The sequence below is a fragment of the Gekko japonicus genome, unplaced genomic scaffold, assembly GCF_001447785.1.
Source record: "Gekko japonicus isolate JY-2015 unplaced genomic scaffold, Gekko_japonicus_V1.1 scaffold445, whole genome shotgun sequence".
In the NCBI taxonomy this organism is placed as follows: domain Eukaryota; kingdom Metazoa; phylum Chordata; class Lepidosauria; order Squamata; family Gekkonidae; genus Gekko; species Gekko japonicus.
In genome coordinates this window covers 1,051,716-1,069,537 of record NW_015169184.1, presented here as the reverse complement: position 1 = coordinate 1,069,537, position 17,822 = coordinate 1,051,716, and the positions used below count along the sequence as shown (strand labels likewise).

At 41.1% G+C, this 17,822-nt stretch overlaps 1 protein-coding gene across 4 annotated transcripts in view; it reads left to right on the top strand.

The window, feature by feature from the left end:
- Positions 1-17,822, top strand: part of LOC107114614 (sodium channel protein type 2 subunit alpha-like) — an 82,112-nt gene that overhangs the window by 16,321 nt on the left and 47,969 nt on the right. For 3 of the 4 annotated variants that reach the window (XM_015416153.1, XM_015416155.1, XM_015416154.1), the window contains 3 exons: positions 7,775-8,041; positions 9,557-9,859; positions 11,392-11,518. In XM_015416153.1, the coding sequence (XP_015271639.1) occupies positions 7,775-8,041; positions 9,557-9,859; positions 11,392-11,518 (697 nt within the window). Of the gene's footprint in view, positions 1-7,774; positions 8,042-9,556; positions 9,901-11,391; positions 11,519-17,822 lie in introns of all 4 variants that reach the window. The other variant, XM_015416152.1, reaches the window with a different exon arrangement.

Below are 17,822 nucleotides of genomic sequence, written 5' to 3'. Positions count from 1 at the left end.
TGGGAAATGTAATCATGTGATCCTGGAGGAAACATTTAGGTTACTAGGCAGAAAGTTAAAGGCCAGGACCTCAAAAGTCGCATTCTCAGAAGTGCTGCTGGTTCCATGCGCGGGGCCAGCTAGACAGGCACAGATCAGGGGCCTCAATGCATGGATGAGAAAGTGGTGCTGGGAGGAAGGGTTTAAGTTTGTTGGGCACTGGGGAACTTTTCTGGGACAAGCCAAACTTGTACAAAAAAGATGGGCTTCACTTGAACCAAAAGAGAACCAGGCTGCTGGCAATTAATATCAAAAAGGTGGCAGAGCAGCTTTTAAACTCATCCTGGGGGGAAAGCCAACAAGAGCTTTCCTCTGGTTTGGAACAAGTCAGTCCAAAGGGATGATTGCACAAACACTCAGGGTAATATTGATAGGATTGTTACAGAACTTGGGAGTGAGGGAAGGATGGTGACTGAGGGCCATGTGTAATGACAAAGGAACCAAGGGAGGCAAGGGCTACTGGAGAGGGAAACACATTATAAATGTCTATATGCCTGTGCTAGAAGTCTAGCCAAGATGGGGGAGCTTGAGTACTTGGTGTTCAATGACAATTTAGATGTAGTAGGTATCTCAGAAACATGATGAATGAGGAAATCTATGGGATACAGTCATTCCTGGGTATAAGCTCTATAGGCAGGACAGGGATGGATAGATTGGTGGTGGTGGTGTGTTGTACATCAAAGAGGGCATGGAATCAAATAAGTTCAAAAATATCAGGGGAATTAACTCCCCAGCAGAAGCTATATGGGTGGAAATACTGGGTCATAAGGGTTACTTAAAAGTCAGGGTGTACTGTTGCCCACCTGATCAAATCCTTGGGGCTAATCTTCAGATGGGCAAGGAAAATAAAGGAGGTGACTAAAGCAGATAATGTTATGATACTGGGTGACTCAACTACCCTTGCATTGACTGGATAAACATGTGCTTAAGTCATGCTGTAGAAACGAGATTAAACTTGGTCACAGAGCCAACCAGAGGGGTAGTAATCTTAGACTTGGTTCTGAGAGGTTCTCAAGACCTGGTAAGAGATGTAGAGGTTGCTACAACAATTGGGAACAGTGACCACAATGCTATTAAGTTCAGCATTCAGGTCAGTGGAAAGTTACCCCTAAAGTCCAAAACTGTCCATGCTGATTAAAGGCCAAATAGAATGCATTCCACAGATTAGGAAAGGTACTGTCATGTCTAAAAGAAGGCCTGCATGGTTAACAACACAAGTCAAGGAAGCTATGGCCCCGGTCACATGAGCAGATTTGGGCTGGGAGAGGGATGGATCAGGGGCGGAGCAAACGGGCGCAATCCCACTGCAACATCTGGGAAGCGTTGCACACCCGTCCCCGATCCGGCCCTTCCTACAATAATCTGCAGCAAAAAAAAGAACCACCTACTGAGGTGGTTCTTTCCGAACGGCCGCATCAAAGCCAGCCGTGGGATCGGGTCCTGGCCGAACTGTGCATGCTCAGACATGTGCAGTTCGGCAGCCTCCCGTGGCTTCCTCCCCGGTCTCCCCGGCATCTGATCATGCCGGGGAGCAATTGCACAGCGGCTCACGGGATCGGTATGATCCTGCCACCGCGTGCCTATTTTGGTGTGGCTTTTAAAAGCCGCACTTTGCCCGTCCTTTTTTTCCCTCGTGTGGCAGGGACCTATAAAAAGTAAAGAGACTTCTTCTAAAAAGTGGAAGGTCTTACCCAATGAATTGACCAGGAGGGACCACAGGCTCTGGCAAAAGAAATGTAAGTCAATAATTAGGCATGCAAAAAGAGATTTTAAGGAGCAAGTTGCTAAATGCATTACTACAATTTCAAAAAATTGAAATATATCTGGAGCAGGGAACCAGCCAGAGAAGCAGTTGGGCCTTTGGATGACAATGGAAATTGAATAAAGGAATTGCTAAAGAAAGATGGGGAAATGGCAGAGAAGCTCAGTTACATTTTTGCTTCTGTGTTCACTGTGAAAAATGTGGGGCATATACCCATGCCACAGCCCCTTTTTTCAGGAAGGGAGTCTGAAGAACTGAGGCAAATTGAGGTGACCAAAGATGACGTCCCAGGCCTATTGATGCCGTACACCTGAGAGTTCTATCACTAAATTCAGCCACTGTCCCAGAAGACTGGAGAGTAGCAAATGTAACACCAATTTTAAAAAGGGAATTTAGAGGGGAACCAGGAAATTACAGGCCAGTCAGCCTAATGTCTATCCCAGCCAAATTAGCAGAAACTCTAATCAAAGAATTATTAAGCACATAGAGGAGCAAAGCCTGCTGAGGGAAAATCAGCATAGCTTCTGCAGAGGGAAGTCCTGCCTCACCAACCTTTTGGAGTTCTTTGAGAAAGTGAACAAGCACGTAGACATTATATACCTGGACTTTCAAAAGGCTTTCTACAAGGTACCTCACCAAAGACTCTTGAGTGAACTTATTGATTTAAAAAGTGGGTAACTGTCAGGAAGCAAAGAGTAGGAATCAATGGACAGTTCTCACAGTGGAGGAAAGTAAGCAGTGGGTCCCACAAGTATCGGTATTGAAGCTGGCTCTTTATTCATAAATGATCTGGAACTAGGGGTGAGTAGTGTAGCGGCCAAGTATGCAGATTACACAAAATTATTTAGGATGTTGGAAACCAAGGCTGACTGTGAAGAGCTCCAAAAGGACCTCCACACACTGGGTGAGTGGGTGACAATGTGGCAAATGAAGTACCATGTTGGTAAGTGTAAGGTGATGCGTATTGGGACAAAAAAATCCCAACTCCAGGTAGAGGGTAATGGGGTCTGAACTTGCTGAGACTGAGACGGAACAAGATCTTGGGGCCGTAGTAGATAGCTCAATGAAAGCGTCAACCCAGTGTGTTGCAGTAGTTTTAAAAAGGCAAACTCTGTGTTAGGGTTTATTAAGAAAGGGATTGAGCATAAAATGGTCAATATGGCAATGCCCCTATATAGATCTACGGTGCAGCCTTATTTTGGAATACTGTGTCCAGTTCTGGTCACTGAATCTCCAAAAGGACATTGCAGAGCTGGAAAGAGTATAGAGGACTGTAACCAAGGTGATGAGGGTGTTGGAGCACCCTTTCCTATGAGGAAAGGCTGAAGAGTCTGGGACTTTTAAGTTTAGAAAAGAGATGAACTAGGGGGAACATGATAGAGGCTTATTAAATTATGAATGGGGTGGAGAGAATTGACAAAGATAATTTTTTCTCCCTCTCCCAAAATACTGGAACTCAAGAGTATCCAGTGAAGCTGATGGGCAGTAGGTTCAGGACAGACAAAAGGAAATACTACTTTACAGAGAGAGTGATTAAAATGTGGAATTGGCTTCCAGAGGATGTTGTGATGGCCACAGGAATAAACAGCTTTAAAAAGGGATTAGATAGATTCATGGAGGATATCTATCAATGGCTATTAGCCAATGTGACTGAGGGGAGCCTTCACATTCAGAGGCACTAATCCTCTGAATCCTAGAGCCAGGAGGCAACATCAGGGGATGGCCTCAGCCTCTGTGCCCTGTTGTTGGCCATCCAGAGGAACTGGTTGGCCACTGCGTGAGATAGGGTGCTGGTCTAGATGGACTGTTGATCTGATCCAGCAAGGCTCTTCTTATGTTATTATGAGGTGAGTGAGTCTTAGGCTTGGGGAAGAGCCACAGGTCCCAGCTGTAAGTAGAATTCAACAAAACAGAGGTAAGGCTCTAGAAAGCAGACAGCAACTTGTGGAGCTTGCAGACAGAGCAGCTAATAGCAAGAGTTAAATATGAGAGTTTGAGGGGGAGCAAGAGATGGCCACAGAGACAGATCTTCTTTAAACAAGGACATATAAGTAAATCTGCTGTGTGAGTTCAGCACGAGGTGAGGTAAGTTTGACTGTAATGCATTAATCTTCTTCAAACAGGGTTCTGCATTGTTTCATGTAAGCAACCAACACCTTTAAGCAACCAAATCAGCTATGAAGTTAGAATGCCAGCAGCAATGTGGGAGCTATCTAGTGTTTTGCAAAGAGTGCCGTGTGTACGATTATCTGCCCATGGGAAAGAAACTGATGCATGCAGCTCTTGGACTCTCAGGGAACAGGTTTTTCCCTTGAAGCTAGGGTTGCTGACCTGGAGAAGCTATAAGAGTCAAGTATATGACCTGCTTAAAGGTAAAGGTTCCCTTGCTCGAAAGCCAGTGAAATCCGACTCTAGGGTTGCAGTGGTCATCTCCATTTCAAAGCCGAAGAGCCAGCGCTGTCCAAAGACATTTCCATGGTCATGTGGTTGGCATGACTAAACACCAAGGTGCACAGAATGCTGTTACCTTCCCACTGAAGTGGTACCTATTTATCTACTTGCAATTTCTTGCTTTTGAATTGTTAGGTTGGTCCCCCTGGGACCTGCTAAAACTGTCCCACTTTTGTGGTAATAATTGGGGTCTAGAGGTTGGAGGGCACCAGGCTGAGGAGGTGAAAATACCCTTAGGAGGGACCTCTTCCTTGAATGATGAACCAATATCCTCTCATAACCAATCCAATAACAAGGATACCCTTCTCAGATTGGGAGGAGATGAATTTTTGGTAGTGGGAGATTTGATCCTCTGATTTAGAATGAGTGATCCCAAAGGTGTGGTGTGATAAATTCTTGGGTAAATAGAGGCCAGAGGAGGCCAGAAAATGAGAGTAGAGCAGTAAAGGAGGGCCTTGTGAAGAAACTAGAGCGCCAAGGGAGGCAGGGATCTTTAGTTACACCGTATAGCAGAAAGTAATCTTATTTCTCCAGGAATGACTGGTGGCCAAGAGGAAGGGGATTTTGGAAAAATTTCCATTGGAGATCCATCTACAACACCCACCTAGATTGTGTCATTAAATAATTTTTAAAAAATCCTTCAAATTTTCCTTGGAATTATAAGACTCTATTTACATATCTTACACTAGAGTAAGTATTAATACAACTATATATGAGTATGAATTCAATTCATGATGAAATCTCCCCTCTGAAAATGACACTAGATGCCAGAACTTCATCATATCCTTTTGTGATAAAACTGAGGCTAACTCCTATCACGGTAATTTTAATTGAATAGCCTTTCCCAGCCCCCCCCCCCGGATGTTTGTATTTATTATGGAGTTTTTAAAAAAGTCTTTGGGAAACAATTAGATTGGACCTGCTTTATCTACCTCGGGAAAGGGGGATCAAGATACAAGCGCATATGTATATGCCAGTGCTGGATGTCTGCAAGCCAAGATGGGAGCTGGAGTGTTTGGTGCTAAATGACAATTTATATGTAGTGGGCATTTGCAAAACCTGATGGAATGGTGAAAATCAGTAGGGCACTGTTATCCCGGGATATCATCTCTATATACAGGAAATGGATGTATGTGTTATATTAGCAGTCAGACCCTTCCTCCTGCAGAGGGGCAGTTTAAGGGGGGGGGAAGAAATACCCTTCTTAATAGTAGCCCCAAATCATAAATGCCGGGCATGGCTTGGTCCATAGTGAAACAAAATGGTTGCCAGCTAGGCAAGAGGCCTGGGGAAATAGTTTCATGGTGTGAGTCAGAGCAGCTGGCTAGCTACATTCCCCTCCTTGCCCTGGAGAGATACATAACTATAGAACAATGGGTCACCCAGAACCTATTGATTCATTCAGCATAATCCCATCAAAACCCCAGCATCACTTCCCCTGCACCCATTACCCGTAATTAAACTATGATTTATCAACGCTTAAGTCTGTTCACCTTCCCAATTGACCTTCCCATTCAGTACTTGTGGATCCGTCAAGCCTCTCACACCTTTTTTGTCTACCTCCAGTAAAACCATTAAGTCATTGTTTTCTGGCAAATGTGTCAACCCACCTTAGGGTATGTTTTGCCCTATAACAATGGCACCCTGCTACCCTGCAGTGTGTGTTGGGTCTCTCCTCACATCCCCACTTGTCCATGGGCTCGCCTCTCTCGCTTCCCAAAATGCTTGCCGTTTTGTTCTTCAACTTGCTGCTTCTATGGACCTTATCAAGATCGGTAATTATCACTCTTCCGTAAAACTGCTTTCCCTTTCCACCCTGCCGTTCTTAGTTCACTTAGTTGTATGTGTTTGCTGTGTGTATTTTTTTTAATTCTTTTTCTTTTTAATACAAAACCTTTTCAGTTGAACATCTGCCTGGTTTATTTTGAGAGTTCTCTTAAGGGAAAAATCCTGGTATACACAGGTGGAGATCCCAGTTACCCACCTCTTGCTCTGTCTCCTTTAGCTCATTCCTCCAATGTAAGTAGAGACTGCCTACTTTGTGTAACAGGGCCTATAAAACGGAGCTGTTCCACCAGGCTTTTGGGTGAGGCAGTGGATATCAAATACCATCTGGTCCCTCCTCCCCTAATTTGCGGTAAATTCTTGTGTCACTGGACTAAAATACCTGTTCTGGATCTATCTGAGAGCAATGAACTGTATAACTGGGGGGGGGGATTATTGGCTCTGGCCTCTCTTTTCCGTATTGCTATATTGTGCCGGGACATTGGGAAATGGTTTTCCAGAATGTCATCTTGTTTTAAGGGGTTAGTGATTTTATAGTATTAGAGTTGGTTTTTATTGTGAGTTTTATATGTTGTAACCCACCTTGAGCCTGCATGCAGGAAGGGTGGGATAGAAATTAAATAAAATAGTAAAATGAAATGAACAATTAGGGGAGGCATTGTTCTGTGTATCAAAAATAGCATATGACCTTTAAAACAGAAAATGCTGTAATACAGGGTAACTTCAGCTACTGTTATATTGATTGGGCAAATGTGTGCTTGAGTCATAGGCTGTGATCTCACACACACTAAAGAATCCACTTTCAATCCACTTTCCAGTTGGATTTTGCCAGTTCACACAGTAAAACCTAGTTCGAAAGTCTACGTAAAGTGGATTATTTAGTGTGTGTGACCACACACTAACCGTTTCTAAATACATAAATAACTGTGCATTGGAGTAGTTAGTCATGGAGCTAACTAGAGGTGTAGCAACTGTGGACTTGGTTCTGGTGTAACAACATCTACATATGTAGATGCTGTTGCACCAGTTGGGACAAGTGCCCATAATGATATTAAGTTCAGCATTCCTGTCAACCTAAAGTTTCGCTCCAGTCAAAAACAATCATTTGTGATTTCAAAAGAGGGAACTTTGTTAAAATGAAGGGATTAGTCAGAATGACATTAAAAGGAAGAGTCATATCAGTCCAGGATGAATGGCAACTATTTAAAATGACACTAAATGAGCCGGCCTCAGCCGGGAGGGCGGGGTAGAAATTTAATAAATCAAATCAAATCAATGAGACCCAGATAGAATGCATACCTCAAATAGGTACCTCCAGGCTTGAAAGGATGCCTCTGTAGTTAATGCCTCAAGTCAAGGAAGCCATAAAGGCAAAAAGACTTGTTTTAGATAGTGGAAGGTTTCTCAGTATGAAGTGAAAAGAAAGCACAGTTTCTTCTGAAACAAATGTTATGTTGACAATTGTGCAAGCAAAAAGAATTTGAGGAAAGGATTGCTAAAAACATTAAGACAAGTGATAAGATGGGGAGAGGGCAGAAGTACTTAATGAATTATTTTCATCTGTCTTCACTTCGGAAAATGTGGGGCGGGTGCCCAGTCCAGAGCCACTGTTTTGGGGAAGGGTGTCTGAAGAATTGAGGTGACATTTTAGGATGACTGGGCAGACTGACAACTACACTGAATATGGAAGTTAACTGTTTGAGAGCATTCATGGTGTTTAATTTCTTGATGCAACAGGCAATAGCAATGGCGGCAGCGGAGTACAGAGACTTCAGTGGTGAAGGTGGTGGTGGCGGGAGACTCTCCAAAACTTCATCAGAACTGTCGAGACTAAGCTCCAAAAGTGCTAAAGAAAGAAGAAATCGGAGGAAAAAAAAGAGAGAGCAGTCTTTAGCCAATGATAAAGCAGATGTCAAAAATCTCCCCAAATCTGAATCAGATGGTAGCATCAAAAAGAAGGGAGGCATCACCTATGAAAAGAGGTTCTATTCGCCTCCATACCAGGTACTGAAAATGGCCACCTTTCAGGCAGGGTTTGGAACATGGCATCAGGGAGATCCCATATCCAAATAAATCCAGTATCTTCTGGTTCAGAGATTTCTAGCCATATGTAGGGAAGAAGAAAGGAGGGAGAGCAAAATAGGAGATGCAGAAGTCCCATCTTAATGTCAGTGATACTTTCAGAGTCAGACTTCTGGGTGAAAATCTGGGGCTCCGGTCACCCTGGTTCATCAGAGAGGACCCCAAATGCAGAGTGTCACTAGAGATGGGCAAACTCCATCCAGTTTAACTCCATCTTTATTACTCTGCTTTTTCTACCCAGGTGCATACTGGGAATTGTATTTCTACAATGCATGACATCAATGTGGGGAGAGCTAAAATTGTTAAGTTCAAATTCTAGAATTACTTAACTGCAGTATCGGTCAGTGTATGTACAATTTTCAGACATTAGTATAATTTGAGGCGGCCTTGTCAATATTTAGGATCTCTGATATCCTAGTAACTGGGGAAGCCAGGTCTTGCTTGTTTGTCAGTCAGATGGCAGGGGGATGATGAACTTTAGTGGGTGGGTAGAGTAGAGGTTGCTTAACCCTCGTTCTTACTGCTGTTTCTCTCTCTTAGGCATTCACTCCTTCCCAGCCACTTCCCCATAAAATAAGTGTCCTGTTAATATGTGAAACAGCAGATAGTCAGTGAGTCACTGAAGTGAATTAAATCATAAGGAGAACTGTTATCAGTTCATGTACATGTTCATGACAGAATAGTTTTATTTCAGTGAATACTAACCCAGCAAAGAAGAGGAGAGCCAGTGTGGTGTAGTGGTTAAAAGTATCAAACTAGTATCTGGGAGACGCAGGTTGGAATCCCTATTCATGCCATGGAATCTCACTGGATGACCTTGGGTCAGTCACATTCTCTCAGGCCAGCCCACCTCACAGGCTTGTTGTGAGGATAAAATGGAGGAGAGGAGAATGATGTAAGCTGCTTTGGGTCCCCACTAGGGAGAAAGTTGGGGTATAAACGAAGTAAATGAATGTATTTGTTGACATCATTGTCAAAACAAAATGGAAGAATACAGAATTTTCACAGATCTCTGAGTCAGATCCAGTGGAAATTCCCACTGACAGAACAGCTAGCTGGTTTTTGCCAATTTCCCCCTTCCTGTAGCAGACCTCTGACTTCACTTCCACCCCTTTATGTTGTTCCTGGAGTCCCCTGTCCCAAGGAGAAGAATTTCTGGCTGCTGTGAGGCATTAGGGATAAGAAAGTTCTGCTTCACTGGTGGAAATCCTTTCTGTCATTGGTGATCTGGCACAAGATCTAACCCATAATTTAGCCAATGATACCAAGCTATACATGTGGCCTGAAGCTTTGTTTTCCTCTAAGAATGCGCAGTAATGTTTTGATTCTCCACCAAATACTTTGTTTCTGGAAAATTGTTGTAGAACTTCTTTAAAACACTGATACTTAAAAGTATTTGTAATTCATAATCTAACAGTCCCATTTGTCTCCCCTTAGTCAACTCTGAGTGTGGCTTCACCGAGTCGTCCTCGCCGAACAAGCCTTTTCAGCTTCAGAAGTCAAGTCAATGAAGGGGGATCTGAGAACGATGCTGATAGTGAGCACAGCACGATTGAAGACAACGGAAGCTATAGCGGTTCCTTTTTTGTCCTGCAGCGTGGCAGCATCATTAGTCAGGCCATGAGGCCTTCGTGGCCGGTTAATGGAAAGATGCAGAGCAGCGTGGATCGTAACGGGGTGGTTTCCTTGGTAGGAGGACCACCAGCACTCCGATCTCCCACCGGGCAGCTTCTCCCAGAGGTGATAATAGATAAAGCAACTTCTGATGACAGCGTAAGGACGTTTTGAGTAGCGCAGGCATGATGGATCTAGAGAATGGAATCTCAGCTGTGAATGCTTCTGCATCTTGGGAAAGCTTGGAGATTGTAACTATTCAGGCTTTTGGTCTGAACTATAAAGGATTTATCAGTCCAGCCCTTACTTATATGTACTTGCAAACACGTCAAAGTTAAAATTGATTTATATGCCCAAATTTACATTTAGTATCTGTTATGCGGGGCTAATTCTTTAATCACTGTGCTTTTAAAGTACCACTTTTAGCTGTGAAATTTCCCCTTTTATAAAGATACAAAACCACATTAATAATGTTGTCTGGTAAATAGACCCAGATTGAGGATGACTCACATCTATACTGTATGTGTCTGCAGGTGCATACTTTATTTATTTATGTCATTTATAGTCCACCTATCTCACTGAGACTAGAGGTAGATTATAGTAATTCTATCCTTTTAAGTCTTTCCTAATTGATGAGTGTACTGGCATGCTTGAACTCAGTTAAGTCAGATTTTATTAATGGTTCCTTTAAGTCACACAAGAATGTACTGAGCTGTGAGTGGGAGGGAAAAAAATAAGGTGTTCACTAGAACAGACACTTTCATAAGACGAAACTATCCTGAGTGGCTTGAGGAATGGCAAGTGAGTTTTGTATAGTGCTCTTCCCAAATTCAAAGTGGATAGGTGAAATTAGTTGTCTGTTGTTCTGGCATGACTATATATATATATATTAGTCCTTTCTCCCATCCCATGTGATAATTAGACCTTGATACACCAGTGGTCTAACTCAATATAAGGAATGTGTGCCACTTGAGGTAGAAAACGAACCTACCATCGTGTATGAGATATTACATGTCAGCCAGGTGTTTGACTTTGGGAATGCAGGAGGATATTGGTCAAACTGAACGTAAAAATACCAGGTCAGCCAATAAGTCCATTCATGGCAGTGGCGGTTAAGCATATCCCTTAGGTATGGACCCACTTCTGATCTTATGTAGGTGCGTCAAGCTGAGCCAGATGTCTGCAATACTCTTATAGAAACACTGTTAAGAATTCACTTTGTCCTGCCCTGACCTGGATAGCCCAGGCAAGCCCAGTCTCATCAGATCTTGGAAGCTAAGTGGGGCTGACCCTGGCAAGGACAGGGCTGGGACGCAGAGGCAGGCAATAGCAAGCCACCTTTCTGAAATGTCCATGCCCCACTAGGAGTCTCTGGAAGTCAACCATGACTTCCAGGCACACACACACATACACAAAAATACTCACAAAGAAAGAATTTGTCCTACACAGCCCTTATAAAATCCATTTGACAGTTTCAGTTATACATATTTGTATTTTTCTGATCTGAAATATTACATATTCCAACAGAGTCTGGCATAATAAAATGCAACAATACTAAACTGCATGTGGCATGAACGTCTTGATTGCTTTGATGTTTCCTTATGTGCTCCCATATTGTTCATGTTGATAATTCTTTAATTATTTGTTCACATCCTCAGAGCACTACTAGCGAAAGCAGGAAACGGCGGTCAAGTTCTTTTCAGCTGTCAATGGATTTACTGGAAGACCCCACCATAAGGCAAAGAGCAATGAGTATCGCAAGCATAATCACAAACACAATGGAAGGTGTGTTGCATGCTCATGTGTGTAGCCGGCAGCCAGGATCTCATTTATGTCACAGTCTTGTCAAAAGGATTTTGGGGGAAGGAGATCAAAGGAAGAACTTTAGTTAGGGGTAACTAATAGGTTCCTGCCAACCCAACAGTTCGAAAGCAAGAAATTGCAAGTAGATAAATAGGTACCACTTCAGTGGGAAGGAAACAGCGTTCCGTGCGCCTTGGTGTTTAGTCATGCCGGCCACATGACCACAGAAATGTCTTTGGACAGCGCTGGCTCTTCGGCTTTGAAACAGAGATCAGCACCGCAACCCTAGAGTCGGATTCTACTGGCTTTCAAGCAAAGGAACCTTTACCTTTAACTAATAGGTGCAAGGAAATAAGGGCAGGGCGGGCTGCTGGTAATTGTTTGATATGGCTCCACCATCAGATGAAGGCTAGCATGTGTGAATGAGCTATTGCATATATAACTGGGGAGGCTAAACACCCATCTGTCTGGTTTATATGTTGTTATCTTGCTGCGAACACAGATTTGATTTTTCGGTGATAGTTTTGACTGTTCATCTGCCCATTCAGCATATTCCTTCCTAACCATGTAGTACAGCACAATTGGCTTCTTGTGCCTAAGTTCTTCTATCCCCCATTCTTGCTTTGTAAATTGATTTGTAATTGCCTCACTTAGTGGGCAGTTGTTTAAATCATTCACAGATCGTATAAATCACTCATAAATAAATGCTGTATTTTAATAAAATCCTATGAAAAAAGGAAAAAGAACTGTGACAATTTAGCACTTAGTAATATATTCATAAATCATAATATACAATAACAGAAAATAAGTAATATATATAGTGAATGTAGACGGTGGTCTCCGGAATGGTGTGCCATTTTGACAATGATCTTCTGAACAAGGGTGTGTACAAAAACTGTTTTTCAACAATTCATTTCTCTTGGTGACATATTGGAAATATACTGTTGATTCACTTCATCATGAGGCTTTGCTTACAGCTATGTTCTTCAATGGGCTATAAATGAATTGTTGAAAGACAGTTTTTGTACACACCCTTGGTGATAGTTTTGACTGTTCATCTGCCCATTCAGCATATTCCTTCCTAACCATGTAGTACAGCACAATTGGCTTCTTGTGCCTAAGTTCTTCTATCCCCCATTCTTGCTTTGTAAATTGATTTGTAATTGCCTCGCTTAGTGGGTAGTTGTTTAAAACATTCACAGATCGTATAAATCACTCATAAATAAACGCTGTATTTTAATAAAATCCTACCAGTCAGAGTTTGTCTAGGTAGTACCTAGAGATGCAAATGGAGATACCGGGTGCCACATCTCAGCAGTGTCCCTGAGTGCACCATGTATTTTATTTATTTTGGAAGAGCTCCATCTTACAGGCCCTGTGGAACTGCTCAAGGTCCCACAGGGCCCGGATCTCCTCCAGGAACTCATTCCACCAGGTAGGAGCCGCCACCATAAAAGCCCTGGCCCTGGTTGCAGCAAGTTTGGTATCTTTGGGTCCTGGAATTACCAGGAGATGTTGAGTCCCTGACCGTATGCTACAAGGTACATTGCACCTACCCAGGAATCCTCCTGCCATCCCTCCTGTCATTCTGTTAGTAAACTCTAAAGATCAGCTTCTCTTCATCTCCCCCCTCAACACCAGCCAATCTCAGCAGTTTGACACAATATAAAAAATTGGCAATGGCTCCCCAAAATATTGTCCCGATGTAACACATGTATCATATCAGTTTCCAAGCAGTCATGAGAAAGGGGGTAATATCAGTTGAAGCCACAGTGCTAAACAGGGGTATTTAACCTCCTCTTTGCCTTATATGATATACCAATATGGAAAAAAGACTGATAATGAATTTGTGTTGGCCCATTTTCATTTGGGGGAATGATGTGGGGTCAGGGGGGAGAGTTAGAGCTCCCCTTCTCTCCTGGAACCGGATGACATGATTTTGAGGAATGGGTGCTGCCTGTATTCCTAGAGAGTCAGGAAGATGATTGCAGACTTCTGTCACTGATTTAAAGGAAGTGCCAGTCAAGACCTTTCTGTTTCACTTCTTGCCTCACTAGTGAGCACATGGAAGGAGAGAGGTCTGACTAAAATATTAATCTTTTGCCACCAGAGCTCCAGATTGCATCTCCCTTTGACTTCTTCAAGCTACTTGTCATTCCTCCTTTACCCCTCTTTTATTTTCATTTCAAAGAAAAAAAATGGGGGGGCCCTCCCCTCTACCACTGGCTATGGTTTGCCTCCTTCCTGTGCAGCCGAGCAGTGTCTCCTGCGGACTCCGATGCCGAGGCCTCAGAGGCTCCATCTTCATCAGATGGGGATGTGAAAAGGCTTGTCCCTACAGGTAGGCAGGCATCACAGTCCGTGGCCAGCAAGACCATTCCTGCGGAGGCCTCAGCTACACTGAGAAGCTGTGGCATGTCTTCAGTTGGGTCAAAGAATGGCACCAGAGCAGAAATGGTTACCAAATCAACAGCAGCCTCCAAACAGACTAAGCACCCAAAGGGTAGAGATTTTACATTCTTTTCAGATAGACATCAGACACATTCAAGAATAGATCAAAAAGCTTAACAATAAATCTAGGCAAAGCAGAGATTCAACCAAAGATATTTGCAGATCATAATCCCATAGAAGTAGTTTGGCACTGGAACAGAAAATCAAGAGAAAGATTAAGATTAAATGACGCTCTTTTTCAAGAGGTAGTGAGCAAGTGTAAAAAAGTGTAAAAATATAAGAAAGATAATATACCATTCATAATAGATGCAACCAAATTTGTGAACAAGAAAAGAAACAGCATTTTTATTTCTGGATGCAGAGAAAACATTTGATAATTTAACATGGCCTTTTCTACTGAATGTGCTTCAAAATATGGGCTGTGGCCCTGAGTTCTGTAACTGGATAGAGGGTATATACTGAAATCAACAAGAAAAGATTTTAATAAATTGAAAATTAACAGAAGCAATTTCAATTGAAAAAGGAACATGCGAAGGATGTCTCTTGTCACCCCTATTATTTATCCTAGTGATAGAAACTTTAGCTACAAAGATCAGACAAGACACAAGGATCAAAGGAATAAAAGTGGATGATGTAGAATTTAAAATGAAATGCTGTACAGACAAGGTGATTCTAACAGTCTTGGATCCCCAAAAATCATTACAGTACATAATGAAACATATTGAAGAATTTGTATACTTCTCAGGATACAAAATCAACAGGAAGAAGACAAAAATGATAACATTCTTAATGCAAGAACAAGAAGATATTATAAAGAGCGTAGAATGTACAATAGCTACCGATCCCATTAAATATCTGGGAATAAAGGCAAAAGTGTAATCTTTTTAAAAACAATTATCAGAAGTCTTAGAAATTGATACAAGCAGTTTTATCCAAATGGAAAAATTTGAAATCTCATAGGTGGGAAGAATTTCTGCAATCAAAATGAATGTACTGCCAAAACTATCTTTTTTAAAAAATTCTATACGTATAGAAGAAAGAATATTGAGTGGCACATGCGAAGGATGTCTCTTGTCACCCCTATTATTTATCCTAGTGATAGAAACTTTAGCTACAAAGATCAGACAAGAAACAAGGATCAAAGGAATAAAAGTGGATGATGTAGAATTTAAAATGAAATGCTATGCAGACAAGGTGGTTCTAACAGTCTTGGATCCCCAAAAATCATTACAGTACATAATGAAACATATTGAAGAATTTGTATACTTCTCAGGATACAAAATCAACAGGAAGAAGACAAAAATGATAACATTCTTAATGCAAGAACAAGAAGATATTATAAAGAGTGTAGAATGTACAATAGCTACCAATCCCATTAAATATCTGGGAATAAAGGCAAAAGTGTAATCTTTTTAAAAACAATTATCAGAAGTCTTAGAAATTGATACAAGCAGTTTTATCCAAATGGAAAAATTTGAAATCTCATAGGTGGGAAGAATTTCTGCAATCAAAATGAATGTACTGCCAAAACTATCTTTTTTAAAAAATTCTATACATATAGAAGAAAGAATATTGAGTGGCAAAGACAGATAAACAAATTTATTTGGAGTGGCAAGAAGACAAGAATAAGCTTTAAAATGTTACAAGAAAAAAAGAAAGGAGGGTTAGCGGTTCTAAATATAAAATTATATTACCAAGCAGCAGGTCTGGTTTGGATTGTGGAATGGATTAAAAACCCAATACAAATAATAGTAACACTTGAATCAGCAGACCTAAATGAAGGTTTACACAATTATTTATGGATTAAGAAATCTGTTAAAATGATCATAACACAGGAAAGGAGTCATAATGAGAGATGGACTTTGGAGAATATGGTTTACATGCTGGAATTTATTGAGCCCTCCAAATTTCCCGCTCATATCCCCAACAGAAGCTTATCATGATAACACAAGAAATAAAAGTGGTTTTTAAGATATGGCAATATGGTAAATGCTCAGGGGGAAATCAAGTCCTGGCAAGATACTAGAAATGAAAGAATCAACTTTCAATGGTTGCTGTATTATCAATCAGTATCAAGATTAAAGAAGATTATCAACACAGAAGATGGTGGTCTTAGAGAGGTGACTGAGTTTGAACAGCTGATTATTAAACAAAAAGACCATTTACTACAATTGATAAATAAGTCATTACTTCAGGTAGAAAGAGAAGAACAAGTAAAAAATGTGTGATTAAATGGATGCAGAATTTTAGAGAGCAGACACCTGCGCATCAATGGAAATGGTTATGGGGGAAAGAAATTAAGTTTAGATAAAACTGGTACAAAATGTTTTTAGAAGGTATATAACCCCAAGGGATAGCGAGAACATAGACAAAAACTACAAAGGAAATGTCAAGACATAGACAGAACCTTTACCATATGTGACAGACTTGTAAAAAAATGAAAAGATATTTGAAGGAAATGCATGGGAAAATGCAGAACATATTAAAAATTTAAATTCCCTAAGGAAGCTAAGAATATGCTATTAGGTATACTGTCTAATAAATTACCAAAACTTTTGGGAGCAATATTCAAATACATGGTGACAGTGGCTAGAAGAGTCTACACAGCAAAATGGAAACTAGAGGTCTGTCCAAGCTTAGAAGACTGGAGAAATAAACTTGGCAAATGTGCAGTAATGGTGAAATTAACAACTTATTTGAGAAACAGATCAATTACGAAATTTGAGGAGAGATGGAGTGTATATTATGCAAACAGGAGAAAAAATTAGAATGAGAAACAGTTTAAAAATTGTATATAAATGTATTGCAATGCAGAAGCAGAACGAGAAAAAGTTTTGGATATAAACTATATAAAGTAGATTTTGAGCAGAAACATCTTTTATTTTTTATTATGATGATAAATATAATAGACTTTCCTTTGTACTTTGATATGTTAAAAGTTATAGGGAGTATGTAGAAATGGCAAAATATGTAATATTGAATATGTAGTAATGATGAAACTAATAATGTAGTTGAAAAATAGATCAGTTATGAAATTTTAAATTTAAAATGTTGAATATAAAAGTACACCAGAAGTAAGGACCACTGTATTATATAATGTCTTAAAAATGATAATGAAGGGGATGTTGGGGAGAAATGTTTCCTGTTTTATATACTCTGTAATATATAATTATCCTTCCTTGATATATACAATTATGTTATATAATCCCTCTTCTCCTTTTCATATCCCCTCTATACTATTACTTTGTTTTTAAACAACTGGTTAAAGATTCACAGAGGAGGGAGACATCATCAAGAACTAACAAGCCTAAGAGTCTAGTAGAAGGAAAAGCCCCGGACATTCATTCCTCTTCACTGGGTGTTCTAGAAGAGGGTCCTGGGCTACTAAGGCAGCTTAAAGGGTTTTGGGACCACAGGTCTCCTACGTCCAGGCCCCTGGACAAGTTCTCCCTTAAACTTAAGGGCACAAAATGTTTCTTTGCCTCTCCAGTTTTCTTTGAAGAGAAGATCAGTGAGGAATGGGCCAAACCTGCTCCAGGCTCCTTGGCCCATAAGCCTTCCCTCCATTCCCCACTGTTCAGTGCATCTATATTTGGAGAATGGCACCTTTCCATAAATCCAATCCCTCTCCTTCCATCCCATAGTTGAAGGAAAGGTTTCTAAGGCATCAGTAAGCTAGTAGGCGAGAGACTGTATTTGTGTTGTTTACAAGCCCATGGGTTTGATGCCCTTGGAAAGCATCACTGCTCACTCCATTAGTTCTGCTACCAATGCTTCAGTGGCGGAAATGTGCAAAGCAACAACTTGGGCCTTGGTTTCTATGTTTGTCTGCCAC